Source organism: Notolepis coatsorum, assembly GCF_963971535.1.
Source record: "Notolepis coatsorum genome assembly, chromosome: 15".
Classification (NCBI taxonomy): Eukaryota; Metazoa; Chordata; class Actinopteri; order Aulopiformes; family Paralepididae; genus Notolepis; species Notolepis coatsorum.
The window spans coordinates 16,393,005-16,413,343 of NC_140179.1; the positions used below are offsets into that span (position 1 = coordinate 16,393,005).

The 20,339-nt window shown below is 45.4% G+C and overlaps 1 protein-coding gene across 1 annotated transcript in view; it reads left to right on the forward strand.

Moving 5' to 3' along the window:
- Positions 1–2,076: 2,076 nt before the first annotated feature.
- mrps34 (mitochondrial ribosomal protein S34) overlaps positions 2,077–20,339 on the forward strand; it is a 27,738-nt gene continuing 9,475 nt past the window's right edge. The window contains exons 1-2 of the mRNA XM_084330419.1: positions 2,077–2,152; positions 4,657–5,031. Of these exons, the coding sequence (XP_084186545.1) occupies positions 4,717–5,031 (315 nt within the window). The 5' untranslated portion in view covers positions 2,077–2,152; positions 4,657–4,716. The remainder of the gene's footprint in view (positions 2,153–4,656; positions 5,032–20,339) is intronic.

A 20,339-nucleotide genomic window follows, 5' to 3' on the forward strand; every position in this document is an offset into this window, starting at 1 on the left:
GCAAAGAAAACCTTTTAATTTGTTTTACCTACTTTCTATAGAAGCATCTAAGAATGAAGTTCTATGGAAAGTAGGTCTGCATTCCCTTAACAATTGTGTGTATTGAGCCGTACTGTATTGTACCCATTCTGCATCTGGTAATAAAATGTTCAATCAATCATTCCAATAATACACAGTTGGATGTGTTAGTTGGTTGGATGCACTTCAAGCTGCTTCCACATGAGGCAACTTCTCTCAATCATTCCAATAATACACAGTTGGATGTGTTAGTTGGTTGGATGCACTTCCGATCTGCTTCCACATGGAGGCAAATTGTCTTTTTTGTAGTTGTGGGAACTACTTTTTCTGGCGGATGGTTTTTTCAATAAATCTTCGATTAATGTGTGTTTATTGTATAGCAATAAGGTTGGATGAATGTGGCAGTTGTATAAAAGCTTTACACCACTTGCAGTCGTGATTTGTGAACAATAAACCATGCCTAGGGGGGTCTAACGACCACCCCTAGGCATGGTTTATTGTTCACAAACCACTCCTGCGCGTGATGTAATGCTTAAGTACAGTAGGAACAATAACAGACCCGTGGTGGTGGTTACAGTAGGTCAATAGAACTGCCATGTAACAAACAAACAAATGTTTTTATATTTTATTATTTCACTATAATTTTTTTGTTACTAATGTTATGCATCCATGCACTTTTTGCTTACTGGTATAATACTGTAAATGAGAACATATAGATGGTCCTTCTCTATACTCTGTCGTGTTAATACTGTAGCTGTAGGCCTCTCTCTTTCTCTGTATCTTAAAAACTAAAAAAATACATGGCCTTTAAACTGAAACTAAAACGTGAAATTTAAATATATGCACAGAAAGAAGGCAGAAGGCCTTTGCAGATGTTTTAATAAACATGTGGATTAAGTGTCCTGGCACTGTGTTGATTTTTGTTTATATCAAATGTATATATCATTGAATATCTATGTAGGGTGGGCAATATACCAATATTAATTGAACCCTTGCACTGAAAAAACATATAAATCTGATTTTAAATGTTTGACAGCCCATGTATTTGCAGTTGTGAAGTTAATCTAAATCACTTGGTGTGTGAATGTGATATATCACAAGAAACTGCTCAACCTCGACTTGTTAACTATGAATGAACACAACACTCTAACTTACCATCTTTAGATAATAAAGTAGTACTTAACCTCTACTGTCTTTAACTATGAATGAACACAACACTCTAACTTACCATCTTTAGATAATAAAGTACTCAATCTCTACTGTTTTTAACTAGGAATGAACACAACACTCTAACTTACCATCTTTAGATAATAAAGTACTCAACCTCGACTGTCGTTAACTATGAATGAACACAACACTCTTGACTTACCAAAGACAGGTGGGTAATGACTAGAAGACATCCACATTACAGCCGGCTGCATCTGACCGTAGAAGGCTCTGTGTGCGTTGCATTGTGGACTCCTCACATGACATCACAGCAGATTTATGAAACTCTGCCATTGTGGAAAAACATTGTAAACAGGAAGTGGCAGGGTTGCCAGCTAAACATATTTGTACAATAAATTTGCCCTCTGTACGATATATGATCAATAATGCCCAAAAAGTCCCATAATGTACGATCATTTGATCATAAACCTCAGGCCAATCATCATATTTGACGCATCCATACAAGATTCTTTGTGTCCTCAGCCGTGCAGCAGCAACATCAATACAATAGGATCAAATAGAAGCAGTAGAAATAGCATAAAATAGCTCTTAAAATTTAAATTATAATACAATAATCTCAGTGTGGATGTAGTGTGTGCAAAGTGGCATCAGAAACAACAGTGAAATAGCTCTAACTAAATTATAATCTCAGTACAGTGAGTCATGATGAGGCTTTGCTGACTTTTTATATGATGTTTGTATAATAGACTCTGGACATTGGGATTTAAGACACATTTCGCACATTTATTTTGAAGGTTAATACACGTTTCCGGTCCGGAGGTTTAGCTTGCCGCCAGCCGGAACGGAGGTGTCTCTGCGCAGGAGACAGAGCGGGGGAAGACTTCAGGGTCGGACAGTTCGGACTCGCTCAGCGGAAGTGCTGCTCGTCGTGGAGGTCAACGCGGAGCTGGTGTTTATTTACTTTCAGGTATTTCAGAAGCTGCTTTATCTTTCTGTTCACTCATCTGTGTTGCATGGTATGTGTGGGTTATTATCGCTGCTCTGTTATGTGTATTGATAGTGTCGAGATGGTAAAGCTATTTAGCCAGTAACAGCATAGCCTTGACAGTTTCTGTGTCTTAATGTTAAATTTTAAAATGCGGGACCCTGATGTAAACAAGACGAAAGTGTGTATTGAGCTGTACTGTATTGTACCCATTCTGCAAGCGGTTAATAAAGTTTTCAATCAATCAATCATTAACATGAACTGTGTTGATGTCAACCTACAGCCTAGACTGGCCGCTCTTCCCAACATGTACAGATATAGATACAGAACAGCCCTGTCGTGTATTGGGTGGATTCAGCATCGATTAGAAACGTTAGATGCCAAGTGTCATAATCAATTGACATTATTGAAATGGATATGGCCCAAAACATGTGTATGTATGTCTTTAGTCTGCAGCAAAGTCATACATTTACATTGAATGTGTGCTCAGTGTTTTAGCCTGTATGAAATTATTAAGTTAAATATATATTACTTTAGTTAAATAAGTCAGCTTTTGCTCAATAATGCGTTGTAACGTGTGCGTGTCTGGTCTCAAACGTCATGTTTCAGATACAGAACTGGAAAGGGCTGTGGTCAGTTAAATTCTAGGTAATTTATTTATGTTTTCATTCATTGGGTGCAGGTCTAACATAACCGACGGTCAGGAAAGGCCAATACAATTGTATTCAGTTTGACATTTGCTGATGTTAGTTTTTTACGATTGCTTTGACTCGTTTTGCACATCAGAGTTTCAAACTTTCAATGTGCAAAAGTAAACTCTTAACACAGAATGCTGTACTGCTCATTTTGGGTTCAAAATAAAAAATACCAGTGTCAAATCAGAGAATAGTATATGCAAAAGTTTATCACCGCACCAGAACATTAGATATTTCAATCAATTAAGTGAACAACTGAGCTCAAATTTGATTATATTTCATGCTAAAGTTATCATATCATAGTGTCAGAACAGTGGATATGTTCATCTTTAAAGTTAAATTATTGGTGCATTTTCAAATACAATGGCCATTATCAAATAATGCGGTCAAACACAAAATACTTGTTACCAAAAGAGACTATGTATGCAATGGTACAGTCGGTCTGGGAGGGCGGAGACTATCACATGCTTCCTCCGACACATGTGTAGCCAATCAACCGCTTCTTTTCACCTGGCAGCGCAGACTCTCACTGAGAGGGTGTAACGTGTGGAAGGATCACACTACCCCCCTTAGATCCTTTCCTCGCTGAGCAGGCGCCCCGACCGAACTGTAGGAGTCGCTGTTTACAACAACCAGGATCCACCCACCGGCTTTCCCACCCTCTAACACTGCCAATTGTGTTAGTACGACGGCCGGCCAAGCCGGAAGCAACGCCGAGAGCTGGGCTCGATACCAGTATCTCCTGCGTTGGTGGCGAGCGCCTTGCCCACTGCGCCACCGAGCCGCCCGTCCTCTGTTATATTTGTAATCTTTCTTTTCAGACAGGTATTTTTCCAGACAGGATGAAGGTAGCAAAAGTTATCCCACTTTTCTAACAAATTATTTAATATAAAATATGACGACAGACATTCAAAGCTTCATTCGAAAACTTCAATAGAAGCTTCGAATGTAAAACAATTACATTCTGTACAGCCCTACTGGTCTCTTTTGGTAATTTTAGTACAGCAGTTAGACTGCACAGTGACCACAGCTGCTGCCCACATAGGTGTCTATTGTAAACATTGCCCTGGTAAGATGGCTGACGGTTATCTCATGATTTATGATGTAATGTTGTATCTAATGTATGGGATTCACCCTCGCATTCTAACTTGTCTCACTCTGTGTGTAACTCACCCAATAATTAATTGTTGCAACTGGCTTTTCAGCTCTTGTCATAATATTGTATCAAATACTTCTGAAAGTTATGGCAGGAAATGTATATTTAGTAAAATTCTCCACTTCTCCACGAGATTCACATGGACCACATGCACGACGGGATGGCGAACACAGTACTCGCCTGGAAACATTCCCTCCCAAACCTTCCAAATCTTGCAGCTTTGTATGTGTTCTAAGTAGGGATGGGTACCGAATTAGGTACTTTTAAAGGTACCTACCGAATCACGTCGGTACTACCGAGTACCGATTCACGTGAGATCCGTCTGTGCCACATTTCGGTACTGTATTTATTTATTTTAAACTTTTTTTTTTCACGTCAACATTCACACGCACAATATAGGCTTACCTAGGATTTGACTTGATTCAACAACAAGGCAGTCGGGGCAATGGCAAGCCAAAAACGATCGAAAGTGTGGTTATTTGAAGTTTGGATTTTTTTTTTCACAACTGAGGTAGGTAGATTACATTTTTAGAGACTAAAGTACCGAAAAAAGGTACCATTGGGTACCGGTACCGATTTAAATGTGAAAGGTACGCCCTAGTTCTAAGGTTCTGACGCCACACTCTCTCCTGCAGGCTAAGTCCACTCTGAAGGATCCGTCGCTAAGGACCCGTGGAGGGATATCTGCTGCAGCCATGGTGAAGAAGAAACCTCGCCTGATCGCTGAGATGGCGCGGAAGGTGCGCGCGTACAGGGAGCTGAAGTCCCGGCCGAAGGAGTCTGAGAAGTACGCCCTGGACTACGAGACCATGCGGAGGCCCCACACGGGCAAGACCCTGCCGGTGCTGGCCTGGGAGGACGTGCGCCGGGAGACCCGCCTCTTCCCCCTGCTGGCCGGCCTCAGGCTCTTCGGAGTGGGCCGCTTCTTCACACGCAAGTCCTGGCTGACGGACCACACGGAGCCCAGCTACTGGCAGATCACCAAGGTCAAGGTGGACTACACAGCCGAGGTGTGTATTCATCTGGAGAGGAGATGCTCTCAAGAAGGGAGCAATCGTTGGTTTCTTTTTAAATCGGAACTGTAACACAATCGTTGGTTTGTTTTTTTAAATCGTAACTGTAACTGAGGGGTACAATTCCCTGACTGTATTGATAAGTATGGTATCATTAAACCACTACCGCTTTATGTACTTTAACTACTGGCCACACAGTACATGATATAGATATGATGAACACTTTCCCACCTGATGAAACCAAGTCCACACAAATGTATCCGTCGAATCTTTAATATATAGCAAAGGGTATATACAACGTTCACGTAATGACATTTATGATTTGAATGCACTTGTAAGGCAAATGAGTATTCGTAGGCAAATCAACATTGAATGTCCAATCTCTGGTTACGCAGGAAGCAAGTATACAACCTGGTTCTTTAGGGAACTATAGCGATGGTACTTAATGATTATAGCTGGATACACTAAAGGGGGTCCCGCTGGTTGTAAGTCAGTAGGGGGGGGGGGGGGGTTAGGAGAGCCGCTGGCGATATCCCATCTGGCCAACGATTTCTTGGGAGAATTCAGAGTGCTGAACACGGTGCCCACAGAACCTTGGTCCACAGATGAATACAGTTGGGCCCTCTTGTAGACGGTAGCTGCCGGTCCACAACGAAGAGACGTGAGGCGACCTCACTCGGGTTAGAGCGCCGTCTCACCTGGACTCCTCTCGGGGGTAGTTCCAACACTTACCAGTGTTGGCTGTTATCCATGGCATAATCAAAGCACCCAAAGCAAGTAGATAATCCAAGCCGTGTAGGGCTCGCCGTCGTCCGGGTAAGGTAATCCAATGTGCAGGTCCGCTCGTCCTTGCCCAGAACTCCTCGGATGAAAGCACCACACGTGGTCTGCCCAGCCTGGTTAAGACTCTAGATAACGCGAGGAAAACTATAGGGGTACTGCTCACTTTATAACTCTAACCGAACGATGCACCATACATAATAGACTATTATTAACTTAATAGAAATACGTCCCACTCGACGGTATAGTGCCAAACTATGACAATTCAACTATTAATCCACACGATGTCTCAATGCCATTCTGAGGCCAAGTTGACCATACTGCACCACACGTGTATCGTGGGTGAGGCTTAACGTCTTGCCACTAGGTTGGAGGGTAAAGAACTAAGGGCTAAGGGAAGTTCTACTTTACTTGCGCCATATATATATGCGCTGTGAACAAATAGTACCATTCGTATTTCGGCAGACGTATTCCTACGCGGAACCGGGGCTAGTAACGACATGTTCGTCGGCACGATTGAACTTGAACCAAGGGGCTTGGCTGCTGGCGCCAAGTTCTTGTCCAATGAGAGAATGAAACTATTATGGGCTGTTAGTAGACCAAAGGGATATTCAGTGTATATGTACAAGGAATATACAAGGGATATCAAACGATATACAAATACTATTAAATATATATCCATAAATAAATATATATATTCGGTTTAATCTGATCCTTCACAACAGCCGCCCCCTAATTAGTCCCACCTAATTAGCTAAGCAGAGACAGATTGACCGCACTGTCTACCACTCAAGGTCCGCTGTAAGGGTCAGTCAACTCACAAAGTCATGGGGTCATGGTCGTCATCGATAGTGTCTGGGAGTCTGGGCAGTTCTATTAGCCTCGCCACGGGTCGTGTGTAAGTTCGCCCTTGGACGAGCACCTCAGCTGCTCGGACCTTGCCATCGGCACCGGTGATCACTTTGCTTACGCGGCCAGCCGGCCACATAGCTCTGGGTAGTGACTGGTCGATAATCATGACGACTGTTCCTTCTGTCAAATTGTCTCTCTCTTTTACCCACTTCTGGCGGGTCTGTAGAGACGGTAGGTAGTGGAGTAGAAAGCTGTTCCAAAACTTGTCAGCTAGTACTTGACTGTACCTCCACATTCTTCGGCCGTTCGCTTCTTCAGGCCTGTACATTGTCTGGGGTAGCGCGGGGTCCAGCCGCCCCATCAAGAGTGTGTTGGGGGTGACTGGGTCGACATCTGCTATATCACTGGAGACGTAGCCGAGGGGCTTGGAGTTCAATACTCCCTCGATCTCCGTGAGGACTGTCATTAGGACTTCTTCCGCCACAGTCTGGGCCCCAAGCACGGCGTACAGGGCTGCCTTTATAGAACGTACTTCTCGTTCCCAGGTTCCACCGAAGTGGGGTGCGTTCGGGGGATTAAACTGGAAGTCAATCTGGGATGGAGCGAGGTGGGTCTTAAGTTCTGGGCCCATAGCTTGGAAGCTCTCTCTCAGCTCTCTTTCTCCGCCTTTGAAGTTTGTCCCGTGATCAGACAACAATGTAGACGGTTTTCCTTTCCGTGATGTGAATCTTCGGAAGGCCATAAGGAATGAGTCTGTGCTCATGGTTGGAAGGAGTTCGATATGTATCGCTCTGGTGGTCATGCATTTGAATACAATACCCCACCGCTTCTCGGTTCCTCTTCCGTTCTTTATATACAACGGGCCAAAACAGTCCATGCCTGTGGAGTGGAATGGCTTGTCGCCGAGTCGGAGGCGACAGGGAGGTAGGTCAGCCATCCGGGGTATGCTGGGCTGCGCGCGCCACTTTCGGCAGTCTAGACAGGTTCGCTGGAAGCGTCGCACTGCTTCTCTCCCTTGAAGTATCCAATAGCGACGTCTGATCTCCGCGAAGACTCTCTCTGCTCCTGCGTGGTGTACATCCTCGTCGTATTTCTTTATGATCAGCTCTGTGACCTTGTGTCGGCTGTTCAAGACTATCGGGTACTTAACGTCATCCGGTAGATCGGGGGCTCTCCGCAGACGACCACCCACTCTGATGAGATTATGGGCGTCACTCTCGGGTGCCAGGTGGAGCAGTCTGCTGTCTGATGGGACGGGCTTTCCTCCCTGTAGACAGTCTAGCTCATCGGGGAACGAGTCTCTCTGGGCTCGTTGTAGTAGAAGAAGTTCTGCTTCTTCGTAGTCAGCTGCTGAAATATCAGTGGTGGGCTGAATCTCTGGGTGGTGCCACAGGAATGTCTTTAGTTGCGCACTCTGTAGGGTGAGGCAGTCATCTATGTTGGGGTCTGTGGAGGCGACTGTGCTCAGTCCACAGAACATAGGTTTCTTGTTCTCAGCCTCCTCTTTACTCGCCTCCCGTGGGGTGGGCGTAGGCCACTCTCCTTCCGGGAGCTTGAGGAACTCTGGTCCGTCACTGTAGATGTTGTGACGGGTGAGGTCATCTAGGGACATTCCCCGGGTGATGACGTCAGCTGGGTTGTGTTTGGTGTCCACATACCGCCAGCTCGCTGCTTCTGTTAACTCTTGAATCTCGGTGACTCTGACTCCCACGAAGACCTTGTATCTGCATGAATCAGACTTGATCCATGTGAGTACTGTCGTAGAGTCTGACCACAAGATTGTTCTGTGCACCGGAATGGTGAGTTCACGTTGGATTAACGTGGCTAGATGCGCTCCTGCTAGGGCTGCGCAGAGCTCTAGACGCGGGATAGATTGTTGCTTTCGTGGGGCTATTCTTGAGCGAGCCAGGATGAAAGCGGTGTGTATCTCTCCTCCCTTCTCTTGGGCACGCAAGTAGGCCACAGATCCATAGGCTACTTTGGAGGCGTCACTGAAGACGTGTAGATCCATCTTGCATGTCTCTGGCCTCACTGTGCGTGGGAAGTAGCTGCGGCGTATATTGACGCCTGGGAGTGAGCGGAGCTCCGTCTCCCACTCTCTCCATGTGGAGGCAAGGGGTGCGGGTATTGGGTCGTCCCAGCCCTGGTCCTTGTCCCATAGTGCTCGTACAATCATCTTTGCCCTGGTGGTGTAAGGTAGAATACATCCCAACGGGTCATATTGTCTGGCGAGTGTTCTGTACACACTCCGTCTGGTGGTCGGTATCGCCGTCGACCTTCCCTGCTCCGTGGTCAGGGGTTTGTGTCTATAGTGGAGCGAGTCTGTTTTGAAGCGCCAGACTAGTCCTAGTGTCATTTCTTGGGCTTCTCCTGGGATTGTCGCCATCCAGCAGGCCTGTACAGTGCGAGATATATCTCGCACGTGCTACAGCAACAGCGGTCTGTGCGATGAATGGATTTACTTCACTAGCACTGGTGCGATAGGGATTCGGTTCATATAGATACTCTTATTTTGAAAATCCTGTAGCGGGTCTCATTTCTGCCCACGCGCAGCTCCAGCTATAATAACTAGGCTCGACAGCTAGCAACATTCAGGTGCATATGATACTCTTATTTTGAAAAAACTCCGTGACAACTCGACGAGTCATATCCGTGCTTGCAAGCAGAGCAGCGTGTTGGTGCGCACTGCTGCTGCGTAACACAGCAGTGCGCCTACACGTCCCGAAATAAGTCCGTGGTGTTTTTTTTTTTCTCGCAACGGGTCAAATGCATCTACATGCTTTGCACCGTCGCCATTCCTTTATGCGCACATCGCCCGAAATTAACGTTTATGTACCATTACAATCACTACAACGTTAGCAAGCTAACAAGCTAATCCTGATCACAGGCAGAGCCAGCAGACACAGTGTGGAAAGGGAAATGGGGGGGCACTCTCTCCCCTTCCCTGTGTGTGTGTGTGTGTGTGCGTGCGTGCGTTTGGAAAGACGATGAAGTCACTAGTCAGGACTCAGGACAGGAGTATATTATAGTAAACTGAGGATGGACAGATAATGTTGATATTCAAATATAAAAAATGTCGAGAGGAGTGGAAGTTTGAAGACAGACTAGACTACAATATGATGCGGGGGTGGTGAGTTGAAACAGTGTGTGTGAATGAATGAATGTAAACTTTATTTAACAGATTGCAGAATGGGTACAGTACAGTACGGCTCAATAGACACAATTGTTAAGGGGATGCAGACCTGAGAAAGACGTTTGTCTTGTTTACATCAGGGTCCCCCATTGTGTGTGTGTGTCCCAACCGACCCCACTTCTATGTTTCAATAAATTATTTGCATTTAAAACTATTAACGCTGACTCATTCCTTCAGTCCACTCAAAATTATGCTAATATTCCTTATGTTGTTTATGATATTAATTGAAAATAGCATATGAGAGTATTACTATTATAGTAATAATAACACATGGCGATATACTAAATGACAGCCAAACATGGCACTGCAACTAAATAACACAAATACAATAGGCACATTTGTGACTGTTACAAATATATGTATGTTTTATACTTGTGCTACAAGATTTTGGCCTGTGCTACAAAACTCTCAACCTCTGTAGCACCAGTGCTATGTGCAAAAAAAGTTAACGTACAGCCCTGCATCCAGGTCTCGCTGCTGGCAGCCTTGTCCGCGGGGGAGAGGCTGCGCAATACGTGCGGGTCGCTGCTGGCCCACTGCCTGAGATCAAAGCCGCCTTTGATCAGGGAGGCGCGTAGCTTGAGTAGGAGAGCCTCGGCTTCTTCTTGGGTCGAAACGCTTTGTAAACAGTTGTCCACGTAGAAACTGTTCTTCACACTGTGTCGGACCTCTTCATCTGCTGCTGGGTCCTCTGCGACGTGTTTCTGCAGTGCAAATGTAGCACAGCACGGGCTGCATGTGGTTCCGAAGGGGAGGACTTCCCATTGGTAGATGGCTGGGTGCTCATCTCCGATCCTCTCTCTCCATAGGAACCGCAGTAGGGGCTTATCCTCCTCCACTAGTCTCACCTGCAGGAACATCCCTTTGATATCCCCGCTGATAGCCACCTTGTCCTGGCGGAAGCGTAGTAGCACGCCTAGTAGAGAGGGGCCGAGTGTGGGGCCGGGCAAGAGCTCTTTATTCAGATTCTGGGATCCGATCTGGTAGCTGCAGTTAAACACAATGCGATCCTTGCCGTTGTGGTGGACCTTGTGGTGCGGCACGTACCATGATTCGGTCGTCTGATCGGCCTCTTTAATGTCAATCTTCATTACGTGTCTCGCTGTGATTAGCTTCTCAATCTCAGCGCGGTACACACTCTCTTGAGCGGGGTCTTTGGCTAGGCGCCGCTCTTTGTTCAATAGATACCGCTCCGTAGCTTCTTTCGTGGCGTGAAAGGTGGGCATTCCCTCTCGCCTCAGGAGTGGAGTTGCGTATCTCATCACTCCGCCGACTGTGACTCTCTTTGTCCCTTGCTCGAGGAGGTTTATGGCGTAAATGTCTTCTTTAGAACGAATGTCTTTATTTTCGTTCTTAAAGGGCATTGTCTCTAGTGTCCATAGCCTCTCGACATGCTGCAGGAGAGTGGTGTCTTCTTCTGTCACTCTGGAGTGGAGGCAGCTAGTGGCTGCTGTTCGGTTGAGAGATTTAGCGAGGGGGCCTTGTAGTGTCCATCCTAGGCGGGTCTCGACTGCTGCAGGACAGCCTCTGGGTCCTGTATGGACCCGGTCTATCGGGACTATGAGGTCTGCATGGTCGGAGCCTATCAGCAGGGTCGGGGTGGCGCCGTCTATGAGCGGGATAGGTAGTTGACGCAGGTGCACATATTTATCCATCAGCTTGGCGATGGGGTAGGTGTACTGTGATAGTCCTATTTCTTGGCTGGTGAAAGCATTTGTAATCCTATACCGTCGCTCTGGCTGCCCGCTTGCTGCGATAGTGAAGGAGACATTCTCGCCTTTTATCGTCTTTAAATCTCTTCTTATTGTCCGAATCGTCATTTGGTTCTCGCTCCCCCGCAGTCCCAGCTGGGCCGCAGCGGACGCGAGCAGAAGGGTCTTCTCTGACCCGTCATCAAGGACGGCGTAAGTGTCCATGACTTTATCTTGGTAGCTCAATGTTACACGGACTACCTTTAAGAGCACTTGGGCGCCGCTGCTGCTGGCGGGGTCAATGTACATGACACTTGCCTTGGTGCTGCTCGATGGTGCAGGTGCAGGCTTTCTTCTGTTACTGTCGTGTAGGACATCTAGGTGGGCTCCGTCACACCGACTGCACCTCTTCTTTAGGCGGCACTCGGCTGCCATGTGACTGCGCGCACATCGGTAACAGCGCCTGTTGGACTTTATCCATTGACTCACTTCTTCTGCATTCATCTTTGTGAACAGGTCACATTGTGACAGCCAGTGTTCCTTCTCGCAGTACGGGCACACCATCTTCCACTTCTCTTTTCTCGAGGGGGTACTGTGGTTCTTACTGCTCGGTACTGATTCTGATTGGTGCATGACAGTCACCGATCTTCTTCCATCGTTTATTCTCCTGGGTCCCTCTCTGGAGCTTGGTGTGCTCCGCACGAACGTATCCAGTCGTAAGCTGCTGACTTCTCTCGCCAGGAAGTCGGCTAGATCGAGGAGGGATGGTTCGGGACCGTTAGGATCACGGTGGTCTCTCTGCCGCCTAAAGCGCTCTTGTCTGGCGGGTGGCAGCTTCTCTAAAATCCTCTCGACGTTAGAGTTGGCGTATAGCTCGTGCATACCCTTTTCTCGTTGCGCTCCCAGCATCCCTACCAGGGACTGCACTTTTTTTTTTGTATTTTATTTTTTTATTATTTTTTAAACAAACACATAAACAAACATGACAACACACAATAGGATATACAAATACACATATGCTCCAGCTCGTACCCCCCTCTCCCGGACCCCCCATTGGATAATCCAACCATTATAATTTGTTCCTAACCAGACACTACCATTATATGCTGGCTTTTATTCTCTCCACCACTTCTAACCACATTGCCATTTTGGATTCATTGAGACCCAAAATTCTAGCTGTTGATATTTCTTGATAAATCACATCGAGATATGTAAGAATCCAGACCTTACGGCACATTTTTTCCGGTTGAAACCATCGTGATGCTATCAGCTTTTTAGCCACTGTGATACCGGATAAAACCAATCTCTTTAGCTGTGGAGGTACTGCATGCTCAAAGACATCATTCAGCAGTAATACAGAGGGGTGTACAGGTATATCCAGAGTTAAGAGATTTGACAATTGCTGGGTCACTTCTTTCCAAAATATCTTAACTGGTGGGCAGTCCCAGTACATGTGCATAAATGTCCCTTCATCCCCATTTGTACATAAGGAGCATTTGGAGTCTTGTTTAAGACCCATTTTGTTCAGTCTTATAGGAGTTAAGTATGTCCTGTGAATATAGTTAAGATTGATTTGTTGATGGTCCGGGTTCCTTGATGCAAGGCGTACATTTGCCCAGGCTTCTTGCCAGTCAAAGTCTATCTCCAGGTCTGGTATATCCCTCCTCCAGACTGAGTCTAGATGTAGGGTTTCATACGAGGCCGTTAGTAATTGATGATAAAAATCTGAAACAAAACCTCTCGATGTCTCTCTTTCATAGAAGAATTTGTGGTATCTGTGGTGTACAATTGGTATCCTTAATGGAACACCGTGAGCCTTCAAACATGCCAATAACTGTGCGTAAAAATAATGAGGACTTGGTGAGATTACATTTTTTGCATATCTCATCAAAACTACAAAAACCCTGTTTGTTGAAAACGTCTCCTAATGTGTGTATGCCTTGCTTTTCCCATCTAGGGAATCTTATAGGTTGTTTTCCAATCAAGAGTGCATTGTTATTGAATAAGGGAGTATGATTATGCCATGTATGTGGGATAGAGTCTTTTTTTTGTGTTTCACGCCATATCCGGATTGCATGAGTGATTATGGGGCCAAATTTCCGTTCGCATTGCTTAATTGATAATTTGGTGTACACTATGTCCTTCAGCCTATGTGGAGCTACTATATTTTCTTCTAAATTTCTCCAGGATACTGATGCTTGGGGATCAAACCATGTTGTCAGTGGTCTTAAAGTGTATGCCTTAAAATAGTGGTGGAAATCTGGAAATGCCATACCACCGTCTGCTTTGTTTCTCTGTGCGGTGGATCTTTTTATACGTGGTGGTTTGTTATTCCAAATAAATTTGTATGTGGAGGAGTGTAATTCTTTCCAGTAACCCTTTGGAGGGGGTAACGGTAGCATTGAGCTGACTGCACTTTTATAGACAGGTTGTCTAATGAGCGATTGTCTGTTGCTGGGGGTAGGCGGTCAATATGCCTTATCTCTTGGATTACGTAATCCCATATACGTCCATATCTCTGGTCCAGCGCTGCTAGAGCCGCGGTGTATGGGGTCGTAGAGGTGGCATAGGCTAGTAGGGCTGGGCGATATGACGATATTATATAAATATCGGGTACAGTTCATTAACGATACACTTTTTAAACGTATCGTGGATATCGTGATGTTTTGCCCAAGAGGCTTGTGTCGCGTCAATCTGGTCCACACGTTGACACTTTTGAACAGCGCCGCCCCACACACACTACTGCATCAAAAGTGACTACTTATGATAACAAAGGCATTCGTTTTGTGGCATTAACGTTATAATAATAATAATGCAGGACCTGTTCAGAGGTCTCTATATAGTTACACTTTCAATAACATCAGCGTATTTACATAGTGCCGACCGAGGTCGACCTAGATATAGCAAGCTCGTTCATATCTCAGCCCGTGCTGACTCAGTTGTGCCCATTCTGCGGTCTGTTAATAAAGTTTTCAATCAGACAGATGTATGGAAAGGCTTTTATTATAACATCCGTTGCAGTAAAATCATTATGCCTCCAGTCGTTTAGTCCTTCTGCGGAGCTAAAAGCTAAACGTCGGCCGCGGCGAGCTGCCATTGTTATTGTCATTGAGCTCTCCAATGGCGGAAGTAAAAAATAAATACGCGCTTTCCGATTGGTGCTAAGAACAGCAGGGCGGGTGCAAGCGATGTGACGTAATTGGCAGACGCGACTGTCAATCAAAATGATTCTGTTTGCCGACTGAATGAATGAGAACGTTATTAAAAGATTGCAGCATGGGTACAATACAGTACAGCTCAATACAACAACAGTCAACAGCGGACTAGAGGATGCAGACCAGAGAAAGACTTTCGTCTTGTTTACATCAGGGTCCCCCATTTTCAATTCATCATATTTCATATCTAAATCATATAATATCTCATTGCTAAATATATGCAATATATAATCTAATAATCCAATAATCTAAATCTAATATATAATATAAAAATGCTAAATGCATGGGTATTTTATTTTGTCTTTAATGTTAGCTTGCAAACTCAAATACTGTCTTGGTAAGCCTCATAATGAATTTTGGGGAAAAAAAGAAAAACATCGTGATGCGTATCGTGTATCGCCGAAAGGTCAGAAAATATCGTGATATCATATTTAGGCCATATCGCCCAGCCCTATAGGCTAGCGCTATATTGTGCGCTCGGGGTACTTTCAGGTGCTTCAGTAATATTGCATACTTGTGACGTTCATCAACGACATCCACCATCATTGTCTCTAAGCACATTCGGAGCTCCGTGTACTGTGCCCGATTCTCATGGGTGAAGTCTGGGATGGTCGGTGTGGCAATGTATGACGCCGTGGATGGCTGATACATTGGCGAGCGTTGGGGGAGAGGCCTCCTAGGCGAGTCTCCTCTTGCGCCTCTCTGTGGGCTGGTACCGGCAGGGTACCATGGCCCGCTGGTCCAGGTGCTATTCCTCGGGGCTGGTCGTGCGTCGTGCTCACCCGTGAATAGAGTCGGGGGTCTGTAGCGCAGCGCCGCGGGGGTATAGCCTGGGCTGTACTGGACCTCCTGGTCCGGTGGAGTACTGTGCTGTCGTCGGGCTTGGTTCTCCTCCTCTCCCTCTTCTTCTTCTATCAGGTCCTCTAGATCCTGTAGTCGTTTATTTAGCTTCTCCGCAGTGTATGCTGCTCCTTCCTTGTAGCTGGGTCTCGCTTGGACCGGTCGGGGAAGGGGGTCTGCGGGGGGTATAGGCTCTCTCTGTTGGTCAAGTTCAGGGTTGCTTGCTCGGTTAGGAGACGCTGCCCTTGACTGTTGTCTCGACGAGTTCCTTGAACCCCTGGCGGAGGGAGAGGGTGTTGCCTTGAGGATCAGCTGCTCCATTAGTTGCGCTTGTAGCTTGTCGCGCTCGGCTTGTAGTCTGTCGCGCTCGGTTTCGCGCTGGATGAGAGCGAGGTAGCGCTCTGCTTCTCTTTGGGCACCGGCAGCGGCACGCTGGGTGTCTGCTCGGTCTCTTGCCATATTCTCTTCCGTCTGAAGGCGTCTCATTTCCAGGCGTATGCGCTCTTCTTCGCTCCGTTGCTGTGTCTGGAGTCGATCGCGTTCACCCTGAAGTCGATCGCGTTCACCCTGGAGTCGATCGCGTTCGGTAGAGGCTGTCAGGCTGACGAGAAACGCCTGTGATAGCATCCTCTCCGCTTCGCTGGGGGAAGACGGTTGTAGAGGTGAGCCGCTCCTGGCGGTACTCGTTGGGGAGTCCTGGAGCTCTATTTCCTCGGCGCTCTCCTCCTCTTCTTCCATGCAGAGTTCTCTCTCTGTAGGGTTGTCTTCCTCCCGGGGCTGGTCGGGGACTACTTCTTCGGTATTGGCGGGGGGTAAAGGCATGTCTGTTCCCTCCTGGTCCCCACCGTGAGCTTGGTCAGTTACATTAGAACCCACTAGGGCCTCTGTGGTCGGGGTAACCTGGTCGTTAAGGTCAGACATAATTTTACTTTCTACTTTTACCGCGTTTACCGTTTGTAGAAGGCTAGGTAGTTGACTGACAGCGTAATCCTCTAAGTACGGAGGTGGCTGTCGTCTGCGCCGCGGGCGTTCTACGTTAGGAGGACCGTTTCGTGGAGTGTTCATCATAGGCCATTTCAATATTAATAACACTATATTAATATTACACTAGTTACCCTCCGGCTCGAAGGACCAATTGTAACTGAGGGGTACAATTCCCTGACTGTATTGATAAGTATGGTATCATTAAACCACTACCGCTTTATGTACTTTAACTACTGGCCACACAGTACATGATATAGATATGATGAACACTTTCCCACCTGATGAAACCAAGTCCACACAAATGTATCCGTCGAATCTTTAATATATAGCAAAGGGTATATACAACGTTCACGTAATGACATTTATGATTTGAATGCACTTGTAAGGCAAATGAGTATTCGTAGGCAAATCAACATTGAATGTCCAATCTCTGGTTACGCAGGAAGCAAGTATACAACCTGGTTCTTTAGGGAACTATAGCGATGGTACTTAATGATTATAGCTGGATACACTAAAGGGGGTCCCGCTGGTTGTAAGTCAGTAGGGGGGGGGGGGGTTAGGAGAGCCGCTGGCGATATCCCATCTGGCCAACGATTTCTTGGGAGAATTCAGAGTGCTGAACACGGTGCCCACAGAACCTTGGTCCACAGATGAATACAGTTGGGCCCTCTTGTAGACGGTAGCTGCCGGTCCACAACGAAGAGACGTGAGGCGACCTCACTCGGGTTAGAGCGCCGTCTCACCTGGACTCCTCTCGGGGGTAGTTCCAACACTTACCAGTGTTGGCTGTTATCCATGGCATAATCAAAGCACCCAAAGCAAGTAGATAATCCAAGCCGTGTAGGGCTCGCCGTCGTCCGGGTAAGGTAATCCAATGTGCAGGTCCGCTCGTCCTTGCCCAGAACTCCTCGGATGAAAGCACCACACGTGGTCTGCCCAGCCTGGTTAAGACTCTAGATAACGCGAGGAAAACGATAGGGGTACTGCTCACTTTATAACTCTAACCGAACGATGCACCATACATAATAGACTATTATTAACTTAATAGAAATACGTCCCACTCGACGGTATAGTGCCAAACTATGACAATTCAACTATTAATCCACACAATGTCTCAATGCCATTCTGAGGCCAAGTTGACCATACTGCACCACACGTGTATCGTGGGTGAGGCTTAACGTCTTGCCACTAGGTTTCGAGGGTAAAGAACTAAGGGCTAAGGGAAGTTCTACTTTACTTGCGCCATATATATATGCGCTGTGAACAAATAGTACCATTCGTATTTCGGCAGACGTATTCCTACGCGGAACCGGGGCTAGTAACGACATGTTCGTCGGCACGATTGAACTTGAACCAAGGGGCTTGGCTGCTGGCGCCAAGTTCTTGTCCAATGAGAGAATGAAACTATTATGGGCTGTTAGTAGACCAAAGGGATATTCAGTGTATATGTACAAGGAATATACAAGGGATATCAAACGATATACAAATACTATTAAATATATATCCATAAATAAATATATATATTCGGTTTAATCTGATCCTTCACAACAGTAACTGTAACGCAATCGTTGGTTTGTTTTTTTTAATCGGAACTGTAACGCAATTGTTGGTTTGTTTTTTTAAATCGGAACTGTAACGCAATCGTTGGTTTGTTTTTAAATCGGAACTGTAACGCAATCGTTGGTTTGTTTTTAAATCGGAACTGTAACGCAATCGTTGGTTTATTTTAAAATCAGAACCGTTGCGTAATTGTTTGTTTGCAGAAACGGCAGCTTTGCTAACGAATGATGATGTCCGTTCTAAAATGATGACGCATATTTGACGCATCCATACTTTACACACCAGATAGTTTGTGTCCTCAGCTCCTCAGCCGTGCAGCAGCCACTTTAAATAACTTTCTTTTCCTGTCAGAACTTCATTTGTGCAGCGGTTAAAAGACAAACATAGTCACAATACATAGACACTCACCACTATAAAAAAAAACACCAGCTTCGTTAAAACTACAGTAAAAAAGACCACTATATAAAAAAAAAACACCAACTACATTAGGTTTAGGTTTACTTTATTTGATCAAGGGGGACAGCGTACATTAATAAAACATTTGACAAATGTAAATGCACCCAATTTTTGCCAAAAGGCTAATTTCCATTGGCAGTCCCCCTGCCAGAAGGTACAGGCTAAAATCCTGTGTGAAAAAGGGTTAGCAATAAAAACAGAATAAAATCAAGATAAATAACATTAGAATAAAAACACAACAAGAGCACATAGACATACGATAGGGATACAGGTCACAATACAGTCATGGACACAAGGACAGAGCACATCATGACATATTAAAAGACCCAGACAGACAAACGCACCATATCCACACACACATACACACAGACACCTCAGTGTTGACAATTCTGGTTATCAATGAGCCATTCCCTAACCCTGCACACATGAGTGATATGATGTGGACACTCTAATTGTTTGAGGTATTGAGTTCCATTGGTGGGATGCTCTAGTCTATATGAAAAGACGGCCTGGCCAAATATACTTTTTTTTAAAGGGATTGTACAGTCCCCCCTTGCCGCACCTCTAGTGTTCCTAGATTAAAACTACAGTAATTAAAGCATGATATATTAAAATCAATGTGGAGCAGTTCTATATGTATACTGTGTAAATAATAAATAATAGTAGTACAGGTGATATGTGTCCATCAGGTGGAAGGGGGAGGGAGTCTACACATCAACACAATAGGATCAAATAGAAGTAGTAGAAATAGCATAAAATAGCAGAAACAATGATAAAATAGCTCTTAAGTTATAATACAATAATCTCAGTGTGGATGTAGTGTGTGCAAAGTGGCATCAGAAACAACAGTGAAGTAGCTCTAAGTTATAATCACAGTATTGTGACTCAGTACTAGGGGTGTAAATATTTGACCCACTTCGATTCGATTACGATTCTTTAGGCAATGATTCCAATGCATCATGAAATCTCTTCATTTGACCACGATTTGATACATTTTCTATCAGTTAATTCCCCAAAAATGGATTTGAATACACAAATGTGGCTGGGGGAACTGATTCACTCAGCATGAATGGACTATAGGTCAATAAAAAATCGACCTAAATGATGCCGTTGAATCATCACCTTAGGATCGATGCATTGTTACACCCCTACTCAGTCATGATTGAGCCGGATGATCCTGTGGGCTTTGCTGACTTTTTATGATGTTTGTATATTAGTCTGGACATTGGGATTCAGCCCAACTGACGTATCCATCAGTTCTAAAAGTGAATCCTCTCTGAACTTCTCTGTCCATGAAAACAGACACATCGTCAACCCTGTCCAACAAAGGGATACTCAGATACTCAGATACCCACTCAGATATCATGATCAGGGTTTCCGTTGTCCGGTAATTACTGTTTTTTTACCGGGGAAATCTGTTGAAGTCCGACATATTTAAATATCTCCGGTCATAATGTCCTGTGAAAATAATTCCCTCTAAGCACAATTTGAATTGTATTAAAATAGTTAAATTTGTTTCATTGTTGCTTCACCAAGCAGGTCTAATAATGACAACGATGTGTGTTCCTATATCATATCACGCGCACAGCAAGTTTTCAGCGCGACCTGTGGTTTGCTGATGAGAATGGTGGGCGGGAGCTGATGCTGGATTAGCGAGAAGCATGCAACTGCAGAGCCGCAGAGCTCACAGCTGTTCCCGCACAGTGCAATACTCCAATTCAGCCATTGGGTGGG